General features: G+C 40.4%; 1 protein-coding gene across 1 annotated transcript in view; it reads right to left on the bottom strand.

Annotated features, from left to right (window-relative positions):
• The window catches only part of PLCH1 (phospholipase C eta 1), a 233,325-nt gene that overhangs the window by 196,794 nt on the left and 17,360 nt on the right, over positions 1–19,171 (bottom strand). Inside the window, exon 3 of the mRNA XM_060011265.1 lies at positions 15,082–15,200. Within this exon, the coding sequence (XP_059867248.1) occupies positions 15,082–15,160 (79 nt within the window). The 5' untranslated portion in view covers positions 15,161–15,200. The remainder of the gene's footprint in view (positions 1–15,081; positions 15,201–19,171) is intronic.

Here is a 19,171-nt window from a genome sequence, read left to right as displayed (position 1 = left end):
TGTATACACAGGCAGGGAAATGCCTAAGAGCATATATAATTAAGCCTTCTGCAAATGATCAAGTTGATTTTAGTTGCCAAAATTCTCCTTCCTTGACAAGTTATATAAATAGCAAGAATTTCAAAAATCTAACAGAGCTCTGTAGATAGAAAAAACATTATAAAGACAGAAATACATTTTTAAAAGCAATAAATTTATCAATGAGAAAAACAACTTTGTAGTGTAGATTAATGATTAGTATTAAAATTACAGCATCGAAAGTATTTTAATTTTCTGCTTCATCAGTCCTCCTCATTCAGTCAACTAGCACAAAAATGGTTACAAAGGCTAATTGTGTTAAAGACTTTGGAGAAAAGAGGAAAGAATTGCTCTTTCATGAATACTAAAGATGATAAAATAGGAAACCAATAACATTTTATCACTTTATATAAATTAATCTAATTTAGAAATAATTTAGTACTGTGATTTATGCAGAACTTATCTAGCCAAGAAAAATTTTTATATTACCAGTATCAGAAAACATGGTACGTACACTTGCCAGATATTAAACATCTGCACTGCTTTATACAATTTAGGAGAAATGGTAAGGGTAGAGGATCAAAAAATATAATTATGAAATTCAAAGAGATCAAAATAAGAGGCATATGAGAATATTATTTCCCAGATGGGTTCTCAGGAACTAAAATAGGAGTACACATCTATGAAAGATGGTTGCAATCACAGGCTTCAAGTTGAGACAACTGAAACTGAGTATGTGTCCTTGAAAAACAACCATTCTCCTGACACTAACATAATTCACAAAGATCTGGACACTCTTACTATTTCTTGGTAGATGCAAAGAGGGACCACTAAAGAGTTAACTTCCACAACTAAAGGCTATTCATCTGTGGTTTTACAAAGCAGCGGCTTTCAATGTTTTATTACTAGAAATGAAAAATGTTCTAAATGTCCTTTGGATTCATGGAGTCAACACTTTACCAGATAGTAAATTACCAGATAGTGAAATCATTACTTGATCTAAATGCTACATGGATTATATGACTTTATTTGTAAAGTTCAGCACCTGGTTCCCCACAGAGAGTTAATAATCACTTATTAGCCATGAAGACAAAAAAAGTCAGTTGGATGCCACCAGGTGAGGAGAGCCCTGTCTCACAGAGCCCTGCTGCCCTCAGTGATGGAGAAACCAGGGCGATGCTCAGTATGCCCCCTCCTCCAGCAGCTCTGCAATGAATACTTCACACTCACTTGGCCAACACACAGAGGCTTTAAAATGCTTTCCTTGCTTTTATGTCACAATAGTCCAATGCTATAAAGATGTAACCATTTCCAATAATCAGAAAATGCAGAGATTTGTGAGATCGATCCCACAGAAATCCACTTACCATTTCATAATATTTAGCTCAGATCACAAAGACCAGCTGAGTTGGAACGGCAGAATGTTGGCTTTTAGAATTAACCCTGCAGCTAGCTGGTTGAATACGAATATGCTTTCTCATCTATAAGAGGAGAGCGGTTTTAGTCAAAGGTTTATAATGTTCCAAAGGGGCAAGTAACAGATTGCTTTGAAATATGATGAAAGCTAAGGACTTTGTTCATAGGAGGGGGGTGAACAAATGTATATGCATATATACACAGAGTGTTTGGAATGATATTTTCAGAGATTACACAGCTTCCTGAAGCCTAGCTAGAGGTTCTGTTCAGAATTCCCCAATCAGATGGCTTCTCAAGTTCTTTCTAGTTCTGCTATGCCGTGCACACTGCAGACCAGGGTGTTGCTTACATCCTTAACTATATACACAAGTTTCCATCCTCTAAATGTGTTGGTTTGTGGGAGTTATTCTCTTCCCTCTAACCCCATTCCTCTTCCACCAGTTCCTTGAAGAATAAGGACTAATCCCTCACTCATGAGGACTCACACCCAAGCCCAGTGGGTCTCTCAGAGCAGCACTGCCCACACTTTACTGTACACTCAATCACCTGGAGATCTGGGGAAAATGCAGATTCCAATTCAGCAGGTCCCAGGTGGGGCTGTGAGTCTGCATTTCTAACAAGCTCCCAGGGACCACTTCAGTAGATACCAGCTCTCAGCCCCTACCCCAGTTCCCTAAGCTCCCTTCTCAGCCTGAGGGCAGCTCACCATGGTGTTTCTGTGGAGTTCTCTAGTGACCTCTAAAAGGTCTGAAGTTCTTTAAAACATTCAAATCCATCCTACCCATCCCCAAATCCGAACTGCTTTAAAAGAAAAAACTTCGTGTAATACATCATTGTGTCACAATAGTGGAAAAACTCTGGATTTTAGAGTATGACAAACCTGGGTCTGAACACCATAACCTAACAATGTGGTTTTTGGCAAAATGTTTACCTCTCTGAGTTTCATCCCTAAAACTGTCCTGATGAAAGACTTAAAAGAGAGAACGCTGGATGCAAACTATTATATATAGGATGGATAAACAACAAGGTCCTATTGTATAGCACAGGGAACTATATTCAATATCCTGTGATAAACCATAATGGAAAAGAATATGAAAAAGAATATATATATTTATAACTGAGTCACTTTGCTGTACAGCAGAAATTAACACATTTTAAATCTTCAATAAAATTTTTTTAAAAGAGATAATGTTAGTAAAGCAACCAGCATCGCCAGTCCTAATGATAACCTTGATTCAGCATCAGCCCTAACATTTCCCAATGGTGCCCCAAGAATACTGGAATACAGAATCCACCGATTCCTCCTGACAAGGTCTAAACTTAGTTATCTTAACATTGACCCCAAATTCCTCTTTGTGTTCCCCATATGACTCCAATGTGCAAAGAAGGAACTATCATGCAAAACAAGAGTGATCTGAGAAGACAAGATTTTTCCTTCACAACTCTGAACTTCTAGGAATAACACAGGGACACTGAGAATCGGTCTTCTCGCATGTGAAGTGATGAAGGCAGAACACATGTCTACAGGGGCTGACAAAGTTTGCCTTGGTTTTCCAGGGTAGACAAACAAACACAATTCTAATAATACTCAAGATTAAAGTGATGTACTCCATATGATGGTACTGTTCTGCCAATTCCTGTGTTTCATATTTATTTCTGCATCCTTCCTTTAATTTATCCTGTTGTGAACTGTATAGTCCTCATTATGGATTAATCAAAACAAAACACTTGGGCTTCCCTGGTGGCGCAGTGGTTGAGAGTCCGCCTGCAGATGCAGGGAACATGGGTTTGTGCCCCGCTCCGGGAAGATCCCACATGCCCGTGAGCCATGGCCACTGAGCCTGCGCGTCTGGAGCCTGTGCTCCGCAACAGGAGAGACCACAACAGTGAGAGGCCCGCATACCTCAAAAAAAAAAAACAAAATAAAACACTTAATACATTCTGCTTCCTGTTGTTAAGAATCTTCTCAAAGTATTTCTGTTTACCATCAGGAGGCTATGGATAACCCTGTGAGGTCAGTTAAGGCTAAATGGTATATATTTGTATCATGCAACAAATATATCAGCTGTAATGTTAAGACAAGTCATACTTAAAGGGCACTAAGAAAGCATGATATTAAAAGGAATATGAAATAAATCTGTTGGAAGAAAATGACCATATGAAGGTGAGCATATCACTTGCCCCTCCCACTCCTCTGCATAAAATCAAGTTTCATACATCACTTTTGCTCAAACTAGCAAATAATTACATACTGTTCTAAATCAGTAAATTAATTCGATTTAGCTTACTGATTAGATCAATATTTTAGTAAGTCAACAATTTTAGCCCAGTAATTCTCACCCCTCACAGTGCATCAAAATCACCTGAAGTTAAACAGAAAGATACAGATATAAGGAATAAAAGGATGAACACACAGGCCACCCACTCCCACCCGCCTAGAGATGATTTAAGTAGGATCGGGTAGAACCCAACCACCAGTATTTTTTAAGCACCCCAGCAGATTCTAATATATAACTAGAGTTAAGAATCACTACTTAGGACTTCCCTGGTGGAGCAGTGGTTAAGAATCCTCCTGCCAGTGCGGGGGACACGGGTCCGATCCCTGGTCTGGGAAGATCCCATGTGCCGCGGAGCAACTAAACCCATGTACCACAACTACTGAGCCCGGGCGACACAACTACTGAAGCGGGCATGCCTAGAGCCCGAGCTCCTCAACAAGAGAAGTCACTGTAATGAGAAGCCCGCGCACCGCAATGAAGAGTAGCCCCCGCTCACAGCAACTAAAGAAAACCCACGCGCAAGGAAGACCCAACGCAGCCTAAATAAATAAATTATTTTTTAAAAAAGGATCACTACTTAGTCTTTGGTTTTTTGTTTGTTTTTTTGTGTGTGTGGTACGCGGGCTTCTCACTGTTGTGGCCTCTCCCGTTGCGGAGCACAGGCTCCGACTGCGCAGGCTCAGTGGCCATGCCTCACGGGCCCAGCCGCTACGCGGCATGTGGGATCTTCCCGGATGGGAGCACGAACCCGTGTCCCCTGCATCGGCAGGCGGACTCTCAACCACTGCGCCACCAGGGAAGCCCAGTCTTTGGTTTTTAAATCACTTTAAGAAAGTACAGACTTAAAACACATACTGAGATTATAGATTATTTCTTTAGTCTTTTCTATACTCTCCAACTTTTCAGTGGTGAACTTGTATTGCTATCAGAAAAAAATTAAGTGAAAAAAAATTTTATAGAAAACCAGCATCCACAAAATGCCAAGCATAAACCTTTAAGATTCAGTATAAAAGAGGCTATCATCACAGAAAAATAACCATTATCAAATTCATGAATTCTATAGTTCCGTTGAGAGAATATGTATTTGCCACCTTAAGTCTGGAGTATTCAGCACACCAGAATCTAATTGGTTGCCAACTGGAATTACCTGCAGAGTTCTAAAAATTCCCCCAGGCCCTAACCATAACCCAGACCAATTAATCAGACCCTCTGGGCTGGGACACGCACAACAGTTTTTTTTAATACCCCCAGGTGATTCCAACATGCAACCAAGGCTGGGAACCATTGGCTAAAAGAGTTCATTAATACAAGCCTCTAGAGATAAGCCTCTGCTGAAAGGTATTAAAATTCTGACACTGATATAATTTCAAAAAATGGTCATTTGTGGAAATGTATTGATATTCAATTTCAAGTTGCCAAGGAATAAAATAGGACACTAAACAATAAATGTGTGCACTGTTCTCCCTTTAAATTGGGAATAAGTCACCATCTTCTACATTTAAATACAAGAAGTTCTGAGATCACTGTTATATGTCAGTCACATATGCTGACCAAGAAAGGAATACTGACAAGACAAAATTGGACAAAAAATGCTTTCACAGATTCTACATTTATTCTACCCAAGTAGGTATTATTCTTGGGGTAACTTTGCTACCTAGAAGTCAGAAATGTACTCTCCTGTTGCTTGAGATTCTTAGATGAAAGGCCTAGATGCTCACCGTTTTTCTTGTTTGTAAATCTGAAATAAAAGTGCATCTTCCTAACTTTTAAAGAAGCTGTTTGATTATTCTCTTCATGCACCCCCAGGCCTCCTTTCCACCTCTCTTACTGAGAAAGCTGGTGCTTTTGTTTTGGTGCAGGTCTATTCTGCTCTCTGGGGTAAGAATTACCCTACAGATGACAACTCACTTCTGTGCCTGAAGATTTTCAGACTCAAGCAGCAGAGAATTTTAATAGTATGCAAAATACTGCAACTAAACATCTTTTATTAAGAGGGTTATTTTAACAGGCAAAACCTCCATTTTCAGAGTTGAATAAAATAAACCCATATATAACCAACATGGAAATTCTGGAAAGTATTATTAAATGAATTCAAAAAGTCTAAGAAATTCTTTTAAAGAAATGGGTTTGTCCTTTTCCACTTTGAGGCATCATACATTTGTAATCATCTTTTCTAAAGCACACTAGGATTCTCAGCAAAGTGGGCTTTCCCTTCTCAATCTCAGGAAGGAATGGTTTAGGTGCATTCTTCTGTTCTCCAAGGCAAAAGCATAAGTGAAGGGAAGAAGAGGGTCTGCAGCCAAGGAACTGATGTATTCCACAGCACAAAGATGAAAGGCCAAGAGGCACAGGAAAAGATGCTCAACATCACTGATTATCAGAGAAATGCAATACAATGAGGTGTCACCTCACACCAGTCAGAATGGCCAAAGTCAAAAAACCTACAAACAATAAACGCTGGAGATGGTGTGGAGAAAAGGGAAACCTCTTGCACTGTTGGTGGGAATGTAAATCGGTACAGCCACTATGGAGAACAGTATGGAGGTCCCTTAAAAAACTAAAAATAGAGCTACCATATGATCCAGCAACCCCACTCCTGGGCAAATATCCAGAGAAAAGCATAATTTGAAAAGATACATGCACCCCAATATTCATTGCAGCGCTATTTACAATAGCCAGGGCATGGAAGCAACCTAAATGTCTATCAATAGAGGAATGGATAAAGAAGATGTGGTATATAGAGAGAATGGAATATTACTCAGCCATAAAAAAGAATGAAATAATGTCATTTGCAGCAATGGATGGACCTAGAGATTATCATACTAAGTGAAGGAATTCAGACAGAGAAAGACAAATATCATGATATAGTTTATATGTGGAATCTAAAAACTTGGTACAAATGAAACTACTTACAAAACAGAAATAGAGTCACAGATGTAGAAAACAAACTTATGGTTACCAAGGTTAGGGGGAGGGATAAATTGGGAGATTGGGATTGACATATACACTCTTCTATATATTAAATAGAAAATCAACAAGGACCTACTGTATGGCACAGGGAACTCTACTCAATATTGTGTAATGACCTATATAGGAAAAGAATCTGAAAAAGAGTGGATATATGTATATGTATAACTGATTCACTTTGCTGTACAGCAGAAACTAACACAACATTGTAAATCAACTACACTCCAATAACAATTAATTAAAAAAAAAGATTAAAGGCCAAACTTGAGAGTGCAAAAATAATGAAACAGTAGGTGGTTCTTATCTCCACTGTAATTAAGATGAGTATATGCAATGCACTCTACTATGTACTGGAGATACGAGTGAGAACAGTCTCTACTCCCCTGGAACTTAGAAGTACAAGGAGGACAAAAATTAAACTGGTTATCACAAAATTAATTGTTTTATTACAACAGTGATAATACAATGAGGCAGCAATGCAGGGTGATAGGAGAGTATAAAAAGGGAACTAACCCAGTCTGGGAAGTCAGTATAAGCTTCTCTGCAGAGGGGACCCCTTATTCTGGTGTCTGAAGGATGGGGTAGCAGCCAGCTAAGCAAAGAAGGGGTAAGTTTTGTGGGCAAGGAACGGGAAGGTCAGTGTAGCTGTGGTGCAAAGAGGGAGGGGAAGCAAGGGATAAGGCTGGCAAGGCAGCCGGGTACTGGTGCGGAAGAGGGAATTCTGCTCCAGACATGCTGAGTCTGAGGACCTGCAGGCATCAGTGGAGCTGTCAGGTAGGAGGATGGACATCTGGGTATGGTGCTAAGCCAGGAATACACTGTTGGGAGCTATCGGCACATAGATGGGAGTTGAAGCTGCTGGAATGGGTGAAAAACACACTAGGCTATGGGCTTTAAATTTTTTAAAAATCTGACTATCCCTTTGAAACCAACAGTTTGCATCTGTAACAAGCCCAAACATACCTGCTGAAAGGAATGAGCCCTAAAAATATATAAACTATCACAGGTCCACTGGGATGACTTTTCATGTACACAGTGTAAAGGACCAAACTGGAATTTTTAATCTTTGTTTTGATAGATGGGAGACAAGAGGGTTTTGTGATTACAAATACAATCACTAATAATTATTACTGTGGTCCAAGAAAAAAATCTGGATCTTTTGTATAACTAAATTAAATAATTATGCTGCTCTGGAAGAACCCTGAATCTACCCATGGAAAGACATTTCATCCTCGCATCAATCTCTGTGCATACGTTAGGCACAGAGTAGAAAAGACAACTGGGAAAATGAGAGAGCAGAGGAAAATTAATTATAATTATGGAAATGCAGATTAAAGAACAAAGGCTTAAATTTGTAACACAGGTCTAAGGGGACATAATGCTCTTATGTAACCACTTAAAACGTGAGAAGTCTGCAAATCTGAAGGAAAAGTTGACTCTTTATTAGATATATTTCTTCTAACTTAGTAACCAGAAAATTGGTATTCCCAAGCATAAGGAATAAAATAATCAAGGGCCCTTCTGCTTGACTGGACTCCCAATGGCCACAGGTTTGAGAGAATTTGAGAGTCTATCAGGAAAGGCCAGCCAAGGTTATCACTTAACACAACAGGCTTGTTTCAAACAACGACTAAAGCTAAAGCTTCAGAGACTGACCACTGTTAACTTCTCATCCATCTGGGCTTCCCAGGTACCCAGATCTTCAATTTGTCATTTTGCTACGCATTCCACCGGGATCTTTTTATGCCCTCCATCGTTACAGAATGTAAATGACCTCAACACGGAAAGCATGACAAAAGAGAACACTGTGGGTTCTCTTTTGTCAGCAAAATCCCATCAAATTAGATTCCCGATGGGGAAAAGAGGCCAAGACATCTCACCATGGATTTTTATAAATCTAGATCGTTGTTTGGCTCTGATCTATCCAGCTACACAACCTTGCAAGAAGCAAGCACAATAAAGAACACTAGTACCTTTGGGGAAAGGAAGTCTCTCTAATCCAAAATGTTCACGGACAAGGACCAGCCTGGAGTGGCTCTAGAGAGGTCCAAGGAGAACTGTCAGGGGTGAAGAGGGTGGGATTCCATCCATTCAAAATCACATGACCTGAGTCCCTGTTATGTGCACAGCCTAGGCACCTGGAGTGGCACAAACAGTACTCTGAGGATTAAAATCGGAGCACCCCTCATTCCCAGAGACAAGCAGGGGAAGGGCTACAAAAGAATAATTCAGAGGCTTCCTAAGGCTTGTGGGAGTAGCCCCCATAACAGCGTGAGTAGGTCTGGGAGGAAGACAGGAACAGCTTCATAACCAGCCCATCCTCCACAGCCTGCGGCAGCCTGCAGAACTCCACGTGCAGAAACATGGAGATAAGAGAAAAGGCAGGGACCAGGCAGCTGCCCAAGAGTCCTCAGGGCAAGGGCAGCCAGGCTTCAGCCAGAGGGAATAAGAAATGGACAATGGGTGGGGCTGAAGGGAGACAGTGGGTCCTCTCTGCAGAGTCCTTGGTGACAGAGGGGTCAGGGTGAAACCGAACATCCACAGAAGAGAGAACAGGAGAGAGAGTCTTGATCATCTCACTGCCACTAACATACAAACTGGCCGGGGTGAAGCTCAAAGACCTTTGCTTTCCCCCATCTCTCTTCCTTGTACCAAAATCTGAGGACCTAGGCCTTGAATTCCTCTTCAAGGAGAAGAACTATAGCAGAGCCAAATGAACGCCCCCCCTCACCCCTGACAGACAGGTCAGGCCCACGCTGCAGGTAAGGGAGGAGATGGGCTTTAGATGAGTTTGAGATTAACCTTTTAAACTGGATTTGACCCTCAGTAACCAAAAGTAGCCAGAAAGTAATAGAATCTGCCCAAGATGTTGCAAAGAGTATTTTTAAAAGTAGTAACTGGTGAAAAATAAAACAATTTTGTTTATATGCTACACTAAGTTGAGAATGTTGAATAAACCAGTTTGGTCATCATGGAGAAAGACCAAAAAAAGAAAAAAAAAAAGGAAATGAACTTTGGATTTTGATATAAATAGCATTTCACTGAGACTTTCCTTGACAATTTTCTCTGTCTCCTAGGGATGAAGGAAGAACACACGTTACCAAAAAGTTATAGAATAAGATTGTTTCATACTAGCTCACGTTAAGGTTTGTGTTCTAACTAGATAGAAGTATCTACTTTTGCAAGGCCTGAACGGCTGGCTCTAATTTGTCTCAGGCAAGGGAAGAAGTACATAAATCAATTTGGTCAGTTAATTCACTGCAAATTCCCCAGCTGGCCTCTGTTTACAAGTGGCCTGAGGTGGGGAAGTGGAGAAACAAGCATTTCTCGAAATTTTACCACTTAGGAAGAAGTTTAGATGTCATTTGTCCTAAATTGAAGCATTTTGCTGACATGGAAACTTAGTCCCAAAGGAACAACTCATACAAAGCAGCCCAGAGGGAGGGTGGCCCCTGCAAGATGCCACACCTGGGACAGGCCTTGCTCCCTTTGCTGAGCCTTCACTGCCTCTGGCATGTTCACGAGATGCCCCTGAACATCACAGACCTGAAAGTATACCTGCCCTCCGTGCTTTCTGCCTGGTGGCCATGGAAGGGGGAGGGGGAGACTTGAGTGTGGGGCTAAAGAGGAATCTTCTGGGCAAGGCTGCTTCCAGAATTAGTTCTATTACATCATTTAAATGACTCAAGTACATTCTCTCCATTTAAGGCCTATCTTTTTTTTTTTTTTATACTTTCTCTCAACTGTCTTTGAAATTTTTTCCATTCAGTGTTCCTCTAAGGATAATACTTTTGATCTTAATGATGTTCACAATATCTTGACTATCATTGCATTAGCAGGAATTCTCTGTGTGCTGGTGTTTTTCTGGACCTAGAAGAGGATGTATATACAGTCATTGGCTGGAAAAGCTAGGGTTTGACTCAGTTAAGAAATGACACTCTGATAAAAAAATCCAGTAATGCCCCAAACCGCTAAAGCAGACAGGCTGCCAAAGTCATACCTTGCTAATAAACTGGCCTAAATGAATGAGAACCGAAATTCATGCCTGCATAATTTCATTCTCCTTTCACATTTACCAGGCCGGATCTGGCATTCTTCTTTTTTACAACGAGGATGGAATTCCAGTGAGAACTTCTCCACTCTTCTTTGAGTATAATGACATTTGTCCTGAAAGCTTGTCAGTCCTAGCTACTGGTCCCTCCATGTTTGGGAGGGACTCAAGAACAACCCTACACACACACACACACACACACACACACACACACACACAAGGGACTCAAGAACAACCTACACACACACACACACACGAGGGACTCAAGAACAACCCTACACACACACACACACACACACACACACACACACACACACACACACACACGGAAATGCAGCTTTTTGCCAGTGCAAAGGTAACTACAAAGTTTACAATCAAACAAGAATCTTCCTCCTCTTCATTGCCATCTTGTCAGCCCTCTCTTCCCCTGTTCTGGCCTGTAGGACACTCCCGTTCACCACACATCCTGTTTGACTACACAGAGACCACAATGTTGCTGCTAGAAGGGAACTTTGGAATCTGGAAAAACCCTCATTTTAAAAAGAGGGAAACTGAGGGTCACCTAGGTGACAAAGGCTACACAAGTGAGTCATAAAAATGGAGCTAAAACTAGTCTCTGGGATCCAATTCAAACCTACTTTGCTTTACAAACTGGCAGTCCAGTTTCTGTCCTACATCACCAATTAGGCCTCTGGCCAGGAAGGGGTGGCTGGCTAAAAACTAATTATTTAATAAGCTAATTAGTTTGATTAGAAGTTTTTTGTGAGGCAAAGTCAAAGTACATATAAAGCACTTTTTAAAAAACATACTACATAAATATTTAATACCAGAACTATCCTTAATTTTATCCCTAGATAGTAAGAGACACTCGTAATTCAATTCAAAACGTTTCTAGTCTAGATTTGTCTTGGTCATTCAGAAACATTCATATAACAACATGAGAGCAACAGAAATAAATTTCAATATAGTAAGTAGGGGTGATACCATATAACTTACAGGAAAGCAACATCACAATTTTTTCAACATCACAATTATAACTAGCAATGCATGAAAACAAAAATTAAGTCACCTCCAAGTAGGAACTCAAATGTTTGAAAAAAGCTTATGTGCATTAGAAATTGGATATATATAAATTGTAAATACACTGATAACAGGTTTAAGAATGTGTGTCCCAGGTCAGAAAAAAACGCTGCAATTCACGACAGCCAAGAGAAAGAGCTGAGGGTACAGGTAATTTTCAAATAAAAATAATTCATGAAAATATAAGCCATTAAAGCAAGGTTCATACTACACAAATTATTCTTTGCCCAAGTTTTTTCTCTATATCAAACATGTTAAAACAAAAGCCAACTAGAGAAAACCTCTAGCAATTGGCTTCTTTGATAGGCTCAAAATCCCTTTGGATTCAAGATTCCCTAAAAATCTGGGCAAAGGCCAGGACAAGTGGGAAATACAAAAGCAGCTCATCATAATGCCTACCAGGGGTCCTCTCCTGACTGACACAGAATTGTCAATTCAATCAGCTCATTTCTGTTGCCTAGTACCCACCGTTTCCTACCTTTTCCAGGTATTCCATTCCTACATCAGGACTGTTGCGAAGATGAGAGGAGATAAAAGACCGGGTAGAAACATACAATTAGTGTTATTTCTGTTACTCCAATTTGGGTTGGGAGATTGTGGGTAATTTTCTACATTGTTTCCAATGAGAACCTACCTCCTCTATACTCAGAAAGGGAGGCTATGAATGTGCTTTATGAACTGTGAAACAGTATACAAATATTACATTTTTATTTTTACTTTTATTGACCCCCTACTGCCCACCTAGTCCTCTTTTTAAGGTGGTTCCTTTCTCCTGGGAATACTGCTTAATTCTGGCTAGCACAATTTGCACATCTGAGTCTGCATATTCTAAAAGTCTATTATCTTGCAGAGGAAATGGTTCTTTTCTGTTTATAATGGAGGTGTTTTGTTTCTTTTTGTTTGGCTTGATTTGGTTATGTAAGGAGAGTTAACAGCAGACCAGGAGAATCCCCTCTAAAAGAAATCTGACCTTTCTAACTCAACATGTCCTGTCTTTTCTCATAAATGTTCAGAAATCATCTACAAAGATGTTATCACTAGTGCCCCCTTGGCTTAAAATATACCAAGACTCCTCACAATCCTCCATAAAGTTAAATAAATTCCTGTCTTCACAGACATTACTTTTCTGCAGAAGTAAATACAGTGGAAGAGCAGAGGCATCGTTCTTTCCTGAATTACATATCCTTTGGCATAGAGATCCAAAATGATATTTTAACTATCAGAAATACTTAAAGCTACTGCTTTATTATAAATGAACAGAATCATAATTCTCACTGGCTTTAGTCCTTTTAATCTTGGGAAGATTTGATATCTCTAAATCTTCTCAAATGAGGAATTCTTCAACGTAAGTAACCAAGTCATATTTTAAGTATTCTACTGCCCTCTTGTGAATCTCATGTTCAGAGACAAGATAGCTCACAAAATACATACAGCAACTGGAATTCTCAGAAATACTTCAGTGGAATCTCAGAGACTAGAACTAGGAAGAACCTAAAAAATCATCGAGACCAGTACACTCATTTCACAGACGAGAAAACTGAGATCCTGAAGGATTATATAACGTAGTCAAGATCAGACATGGCTGGTTAATAGCAAAGAGAATACTGTTGAATAGAACTTAAACCTCTCAGAGTGTTAATTTTTCTATTAAAATGGAGGTGCAGCCTGGAAAAAAAATAGTGGGGTTTTGGAGTTGAGCAGACACGAGTTTGATTTTAGATCACCACTTCAACAACCTCCCCAAACCTCTGTTTCCCCATCCATAAAATGGGATGAATAATAACTATCGCAAAGGTGTTGAAAGGATTCAATAGGATCATGTTCCTCAAGCCCTCAGCAATACAGTAATTCACTAAGTGGTAACACAGTTTTAACAATACATAGGAAATTGTTTTTAAGTTGTTATAGCCTTTGAGATCTCTGGACAAAGGTATTCTAAAGTAATGAATAAATAAAATCTGAACTTTTTCAAAATTGGCACAAAACTTGGAAAAAATAAAGCTAATTTTTCTAACTCCTGTGTTTATCATATTTATTCTTTTTTTTTTTTAATACAAGTAAATTTGTAACAGAAAGCACCACACAGCAAACACTGTGTGAGAGATGAAGCAACGAACAGAGTCCTTAGATGAGGTTCACAGGAAAACAAAGCAGAACTCAGTGCCAGCGTGTTAAGTCACCATATCTTAGTCTCCTTTGCTAAGAGGCTGTCGCCGCTGCAATGCCAAGAGAGCCAGCCTGGAAGGGTAGAGGCTAGAATTTTAGATCTGACCTTGCTAATAGCTGACTATGCCAACTTGGGCTGGTCATTTCATCTCTGCTTCCCTTTCTTGACCTGTAAATGAAGGCATCCTCTACGGAGTAAAGTCCGATAGTGAGGTGGCATAATGAACGTGAAAAAACATTGTAAGATGTGCTTTAACAAAGTAAGTAGGGTTAAGTTTGTTATCTTAAACTTAATCTAAAGCAATAAAAAAACAGTAAGTCTGCACTAAATTGGGGAAGAAAAACCAAACTTAGAAAGTTGAAGGTAGCTTAGATCAAGGATTCTGTTCAGTAGCACTCCACTTCTCATGAAATCTCTCTTCCCTCTACAATTCCACCAGCTCTTAATGGAGATTACTCCAAAAATTCTGCCAACACATGAATCTCTGACTCTTAAGTAAATTTCACTCAAGGGCACCCTGATATCAGGATTGACAGAGCTTATCCCTGGCTGTATAACACAAAACAAATATGCCAGCAGGGTAAAGGCAATTCATCTTAGTTTGCCATGAAAATGACTAATGTTGATTATTCTCTGATTTACGGCTGCAGTCATCCAACCTGATCGTTATGGTTAAGTGCCCTCACCTGCTCTGTTTTTATATGGAGCCTGATAGAAGGCACACACCATGCTGGTTATAAGCCCTGATTGATGATCCACCGATATTAACCGAGAACTACCTAATGGGTCTAGCTCCCCCAATTTCAAACATCGGAAAGGGATATTACTGGAGTTGACAGTGTAGTAGAAGAGGAAAGGCACTGACATAAACTAACCTGAGAGGTAGAAAGTAACGATGCTGTTATGGCTGCTGAGGGGTGGCACACAGCTTGCAACTCTGCGGAATGAGTCCAGTGGGGATTCTTGGGTAATTTTTCAGCAACAAGTTAACTCAGGCTCTTGGTTCAACCCAACAATCATACCACATTTGCATCCAGAGTGCTGGAATAAAAGTGCCCTCAGAAACAAAAGATCCGCCTACAGGAGTAGAAAAGGCAACTCACCGTGAAACAGACTGTTGTCCACCAGAAAATGCCTGCGGTACTGCACACAGTTCCTTTTCTCCAAGTTCCAGTAACTCATTGTCAGAAGATTTCTGGCACAGCATCAAAACAAAATTGCTCTGTCAAGGGAAAAGGAAGGAGACAAAAATGAAGAAGGCGGAAGCCACACGCTCATGCTGGCCGCCTGACACCATTAGTCCCCGGGCCTTAGCGGGCAGCACGCAGGCCTCACACCTTCCCCACGTGGGGAGCTGGAATGCCCCAGGCCCCAAGAAATTCCCCACAAGTCTTCCCACTGGATAGAAGGTCACTTAACATACCACAACAGGAGCTTTTTCTAATAGCACCTGAAGGGGCTCAAAGTTACTGTTGTCCTGGGGGTGGGGGGGAATCAATCCACCAATGGAGAACAAGTTTCAGAACTGGTTTATGTGCTCTAGGCTTCGCCCGCACTCAGCCAGGACTCAAACCAGTCAATGCTGGTAGCTTTTCAGGAAATCTCAGTTGCAGGCGGGGAGGGGACTAACAGGAGGGTGACTGACATTCCCAGTTTCCGACTTTTGTGTCAGCACCAGTCTGGTGGACTGCGTACCTGACCAATCCAGGGAAATCTTGGAAATTATAATGGCATCCATGTAGCCATGGGCCAGGCAAACACAGCAACAAAGGCCGCCTCCCTCTCTTGGATTCACTGTGGGTGCCCATTTAGGGCCCCTAGGACCTGCCTCTGCCCCCTGTAACCAGAGCCGGGTGAACAAGCAGTGGGCCTGCTCCTCCAGAAGGCTTGCCCCTCCACGGACAGAGAAACACAGTGCTAACCAGAGCAAGGACTTGAAAAGCAGAGATGCCAGCTGATGAATTAGACTCCTCCAAAAGCTGGTGTGCATAACCCCAAACAAGGCTCCCTTTGTTCACAGGATCTGGCTAAAGCAACTTTTCAGAATTCCATCTTCTTTTCTGGTCACAGAATAAAGCCAGGCAAAACCAAGCAAGGCTGGCATGAAGGAAAGTCCACAGGTGGGAAACAATTTGTCATCTGTCCTATTAAAGCAATCTAGACTTTTGTGAAGGCACTCCAGGATGGAGTCAGTACTGAAAAAAACAAATGATCAGAGCTGTGCCTATTCGTTAATGGAACCACAATTGGTGTAGGTTCCTAAAGCTTCTGCCAGAGCTCCTCCTTGGCTCCCTAAGCCTCATTCTTCCACCCTCCCCTACCTGTAACCTATCCTACCTTTTCTCAGGCTCCAGGAGACCTGACCCCCCCTTCTTCTTACCCCACCCCCACCTGGCTAAATCTGGCTGCTTCTCCCACTCCCTGGGGCTGAGGGTGAGTCCCATCACGCCAAGATACAATCACTCACGGAACCAACTGTAAAATAAGATAGAAAACAGGCGATTATGGAGACAACCCTCCCTGCCCCCTCCCCACCCAGTATTCCATACTACAAGGATTTCTCTCAAAAAGTATTTTAGGTATACAGTTAGATATGCTCAGTTTTAAAAAAACTCAATACTGAAACTCGAAAAAAATTTTTTCATTGAAAATCCCCTCTTCCCTCATTTCATGTCTCTCTCCTGAAATGACCACTTTTGCTTGGTGTGAACCATTCCAGTCTTTTTTATGCATTTATTTATACATATATTCATGTATTCGATTTTGAAGACACATTTTTAATAAGAATACCTTTTTTCAAGAATTGGAAATAATTTTCAGTAATATCAGTAGTAACTATTTCCTACAAAAGTATATTCATGATTTATATTAGAAATATTTTACAAAAAAAAGAAATATTTTAGGTTACACAGAATTAAGGAGAACTGTCTGTATTCATGCTAACTTTTCCTTAGTAACTTGATCTTATGGTTTCATGTGTCATTCTTCTTTTTTTTAACATCTTTATTGGAGTATAATTGCTTTATAATGTTATGTTAGTTTCTGCTGTACAACAAAGTGAATCAGCTATATGTATACATATATCCCCATATCCCCTCCCTCTTGTGTCTCCCTCCCAGCCTCCCTATCTCACCCCTCTAGGTGGTCACAAAGCACCAGCTGATCTCCCTGTGCTATGCAGGTGCTTCCCACTAGCTAGCTATTTCACATTTGGTAGTGTATATATGTCATTGTTACTCTCTCACTTTGTCCCAGCTTACCCTTCCCCCTCCCCGTGTCCTCAAGTCCATTCTCTACGTCTGCGTCTTTATTCCTGTCCTGCCCCTAGGTTCATCAGAACCATTTTTTTTTTTTAGATTCCATATATATATATATATATATATATATATGTTAGCATACGGTATTTGTTTTCCTCTTTCTGACTTACTTCACTCTGTATGACAGACTCTAGGTCCATCCACCTCACTACAAATAACTCAATTTCGTTTCTTTGTATGGCTGAGTAATATTCCATTGTATACATGTGCCACATCTTCTTTATCCAATCATCTGTCGATGGACACTTAGGTTGCTTCTCATGTGTCATTCTTTATTTTGCCCTCTCTGTTCATTCTCAATCCAAGGAAGGTTAGCGGAATCAGAAGATGAAAGAATAAGGTGCTTTTGTGTATAGTCAACAAAACACAAGCACATACCTGACTCTCATTTGGCCCTTCCTTTTAACCAGATGAAAGGAGAGAAGAGGATGTTAGAGTCTGTGACTCACCCATGCTGCTAGGAAAAAGCAGCAGTGGGACTTGAAATCGTACCTTTGGATTACAAACTCTTCTGGGTAGGTGTTTTTAAGAAGAGGGGACTCAGTTTAAATGGTTGAACTAGAACACAAAGGTATAAGTAATTGAACCCTATGGTCTCCAGGCTGTGTGCCCCCTATTTTGGTTAATCACGGGCATGTCTTACCTCCCCTGGCATCTGTTTGCTGCTGAAGGGCAGACAGTAAGCCACCCCTGAGTGCCAGACTTGAGCTGTGCACACACTACAGGCCCTCGGTAAACGTCAGTGACGTCCTCGTTCTATGCCGCATTTCCTGGATTCCCTCCAGTATGAGACTGAAGGAAGGAAGTGCCCACTCTGGTCTCCAGAATCACAGCAAATGATTTCAAAATTGAGAGATACCGGAGGTGGAGGTAATGAATGGAGTCAGTAGGGCTGAGGCAGGGGAAGAGACAGCTGTGCAATAAAGCCAATCTCAGCCACAACCAGATTTAGATGAACCAGCGGCCCAGCACTCACTAAGGGGATGCAACTGAAAGGGACCTTAGAAACGAGCTCAAACCCCACATGGTGTAGCCAGAAGGAAACTGAGGCCCAGAAAGTAGGTGTAACTTGCAAGATAGCACTGCTAGGTAGCTATTCGAGAAAGCTGGCAGGAACCCCAGGCTCAGCAGTACCAAAGCAGGGATCTTTTGAGTGTTTCATGATCCCATTTGTGTGAATATAATGGGTGAAAATATCCACTAAAATATACTTTCATTGATTTAATATTTGCTATTTAATATATGTTACATTTGGAACTCTTTATAGAACATACAGATCCCCAATCCTTGTAAATTAATAACTGACAGTGACTAAGGAACATCGGGTAGAGAAACAACTCATTAAGACTAGTTTCAAATTCTGCCTTCAGAACAAGTTAATATGAACTTTTTTCGTGGATGGTAAAGTTATAGGAAATGTTATATGTATGTATTTTACTTATCTTTAACAATTTCTTTTTATCCATTTTTAGAACTTGAAACATGCAGAAAAGCTAAAAAAAAACCCCAAAAACTTATATAGTGATATCATTTACCACCCAAAGACAACTACCATGGATACTGTGGTCTTTTTTTTAAACAAACTAGATCCTATTAATTTGAAGCCTTTTTTCTTTTCATATAACTTACTAATATATGGTGACATTCTAGCCATATCAATAAACATACTTCTACAGAATACATATGTGATTTGAAAAAGTGTAATCATCTCTACTCAAAACCTCCAAACTCCAAAAACTCTAAAGCAGCAACAAGAAATAAAAGAAGACAAGCAAGTATGCAGAGGATTCATCAGATGAACTAAAAATATCTAAAAAGTTGAAATGTTCCTAAGCCCATTTTTAAAAAATTTTATTTATTTATTTTTGACTGTGTT

Source organism: Delphinus delphis, chromosome 4 (genome assembly GCF_949987515.2).
Source record: "Delphinus delphis chromosome 4, mDelDel1.2, whole genome shotgun sequence".
Lineage (NCBI taxonomy): Eukaryota > Metazoa > Chordata > Mammalia > Artiodactyla > Delphinidae > Delphinus > Delphinus delphis.
This window is presented reverse-complemented; position numbering and strand designations above follow the sequence as displayed.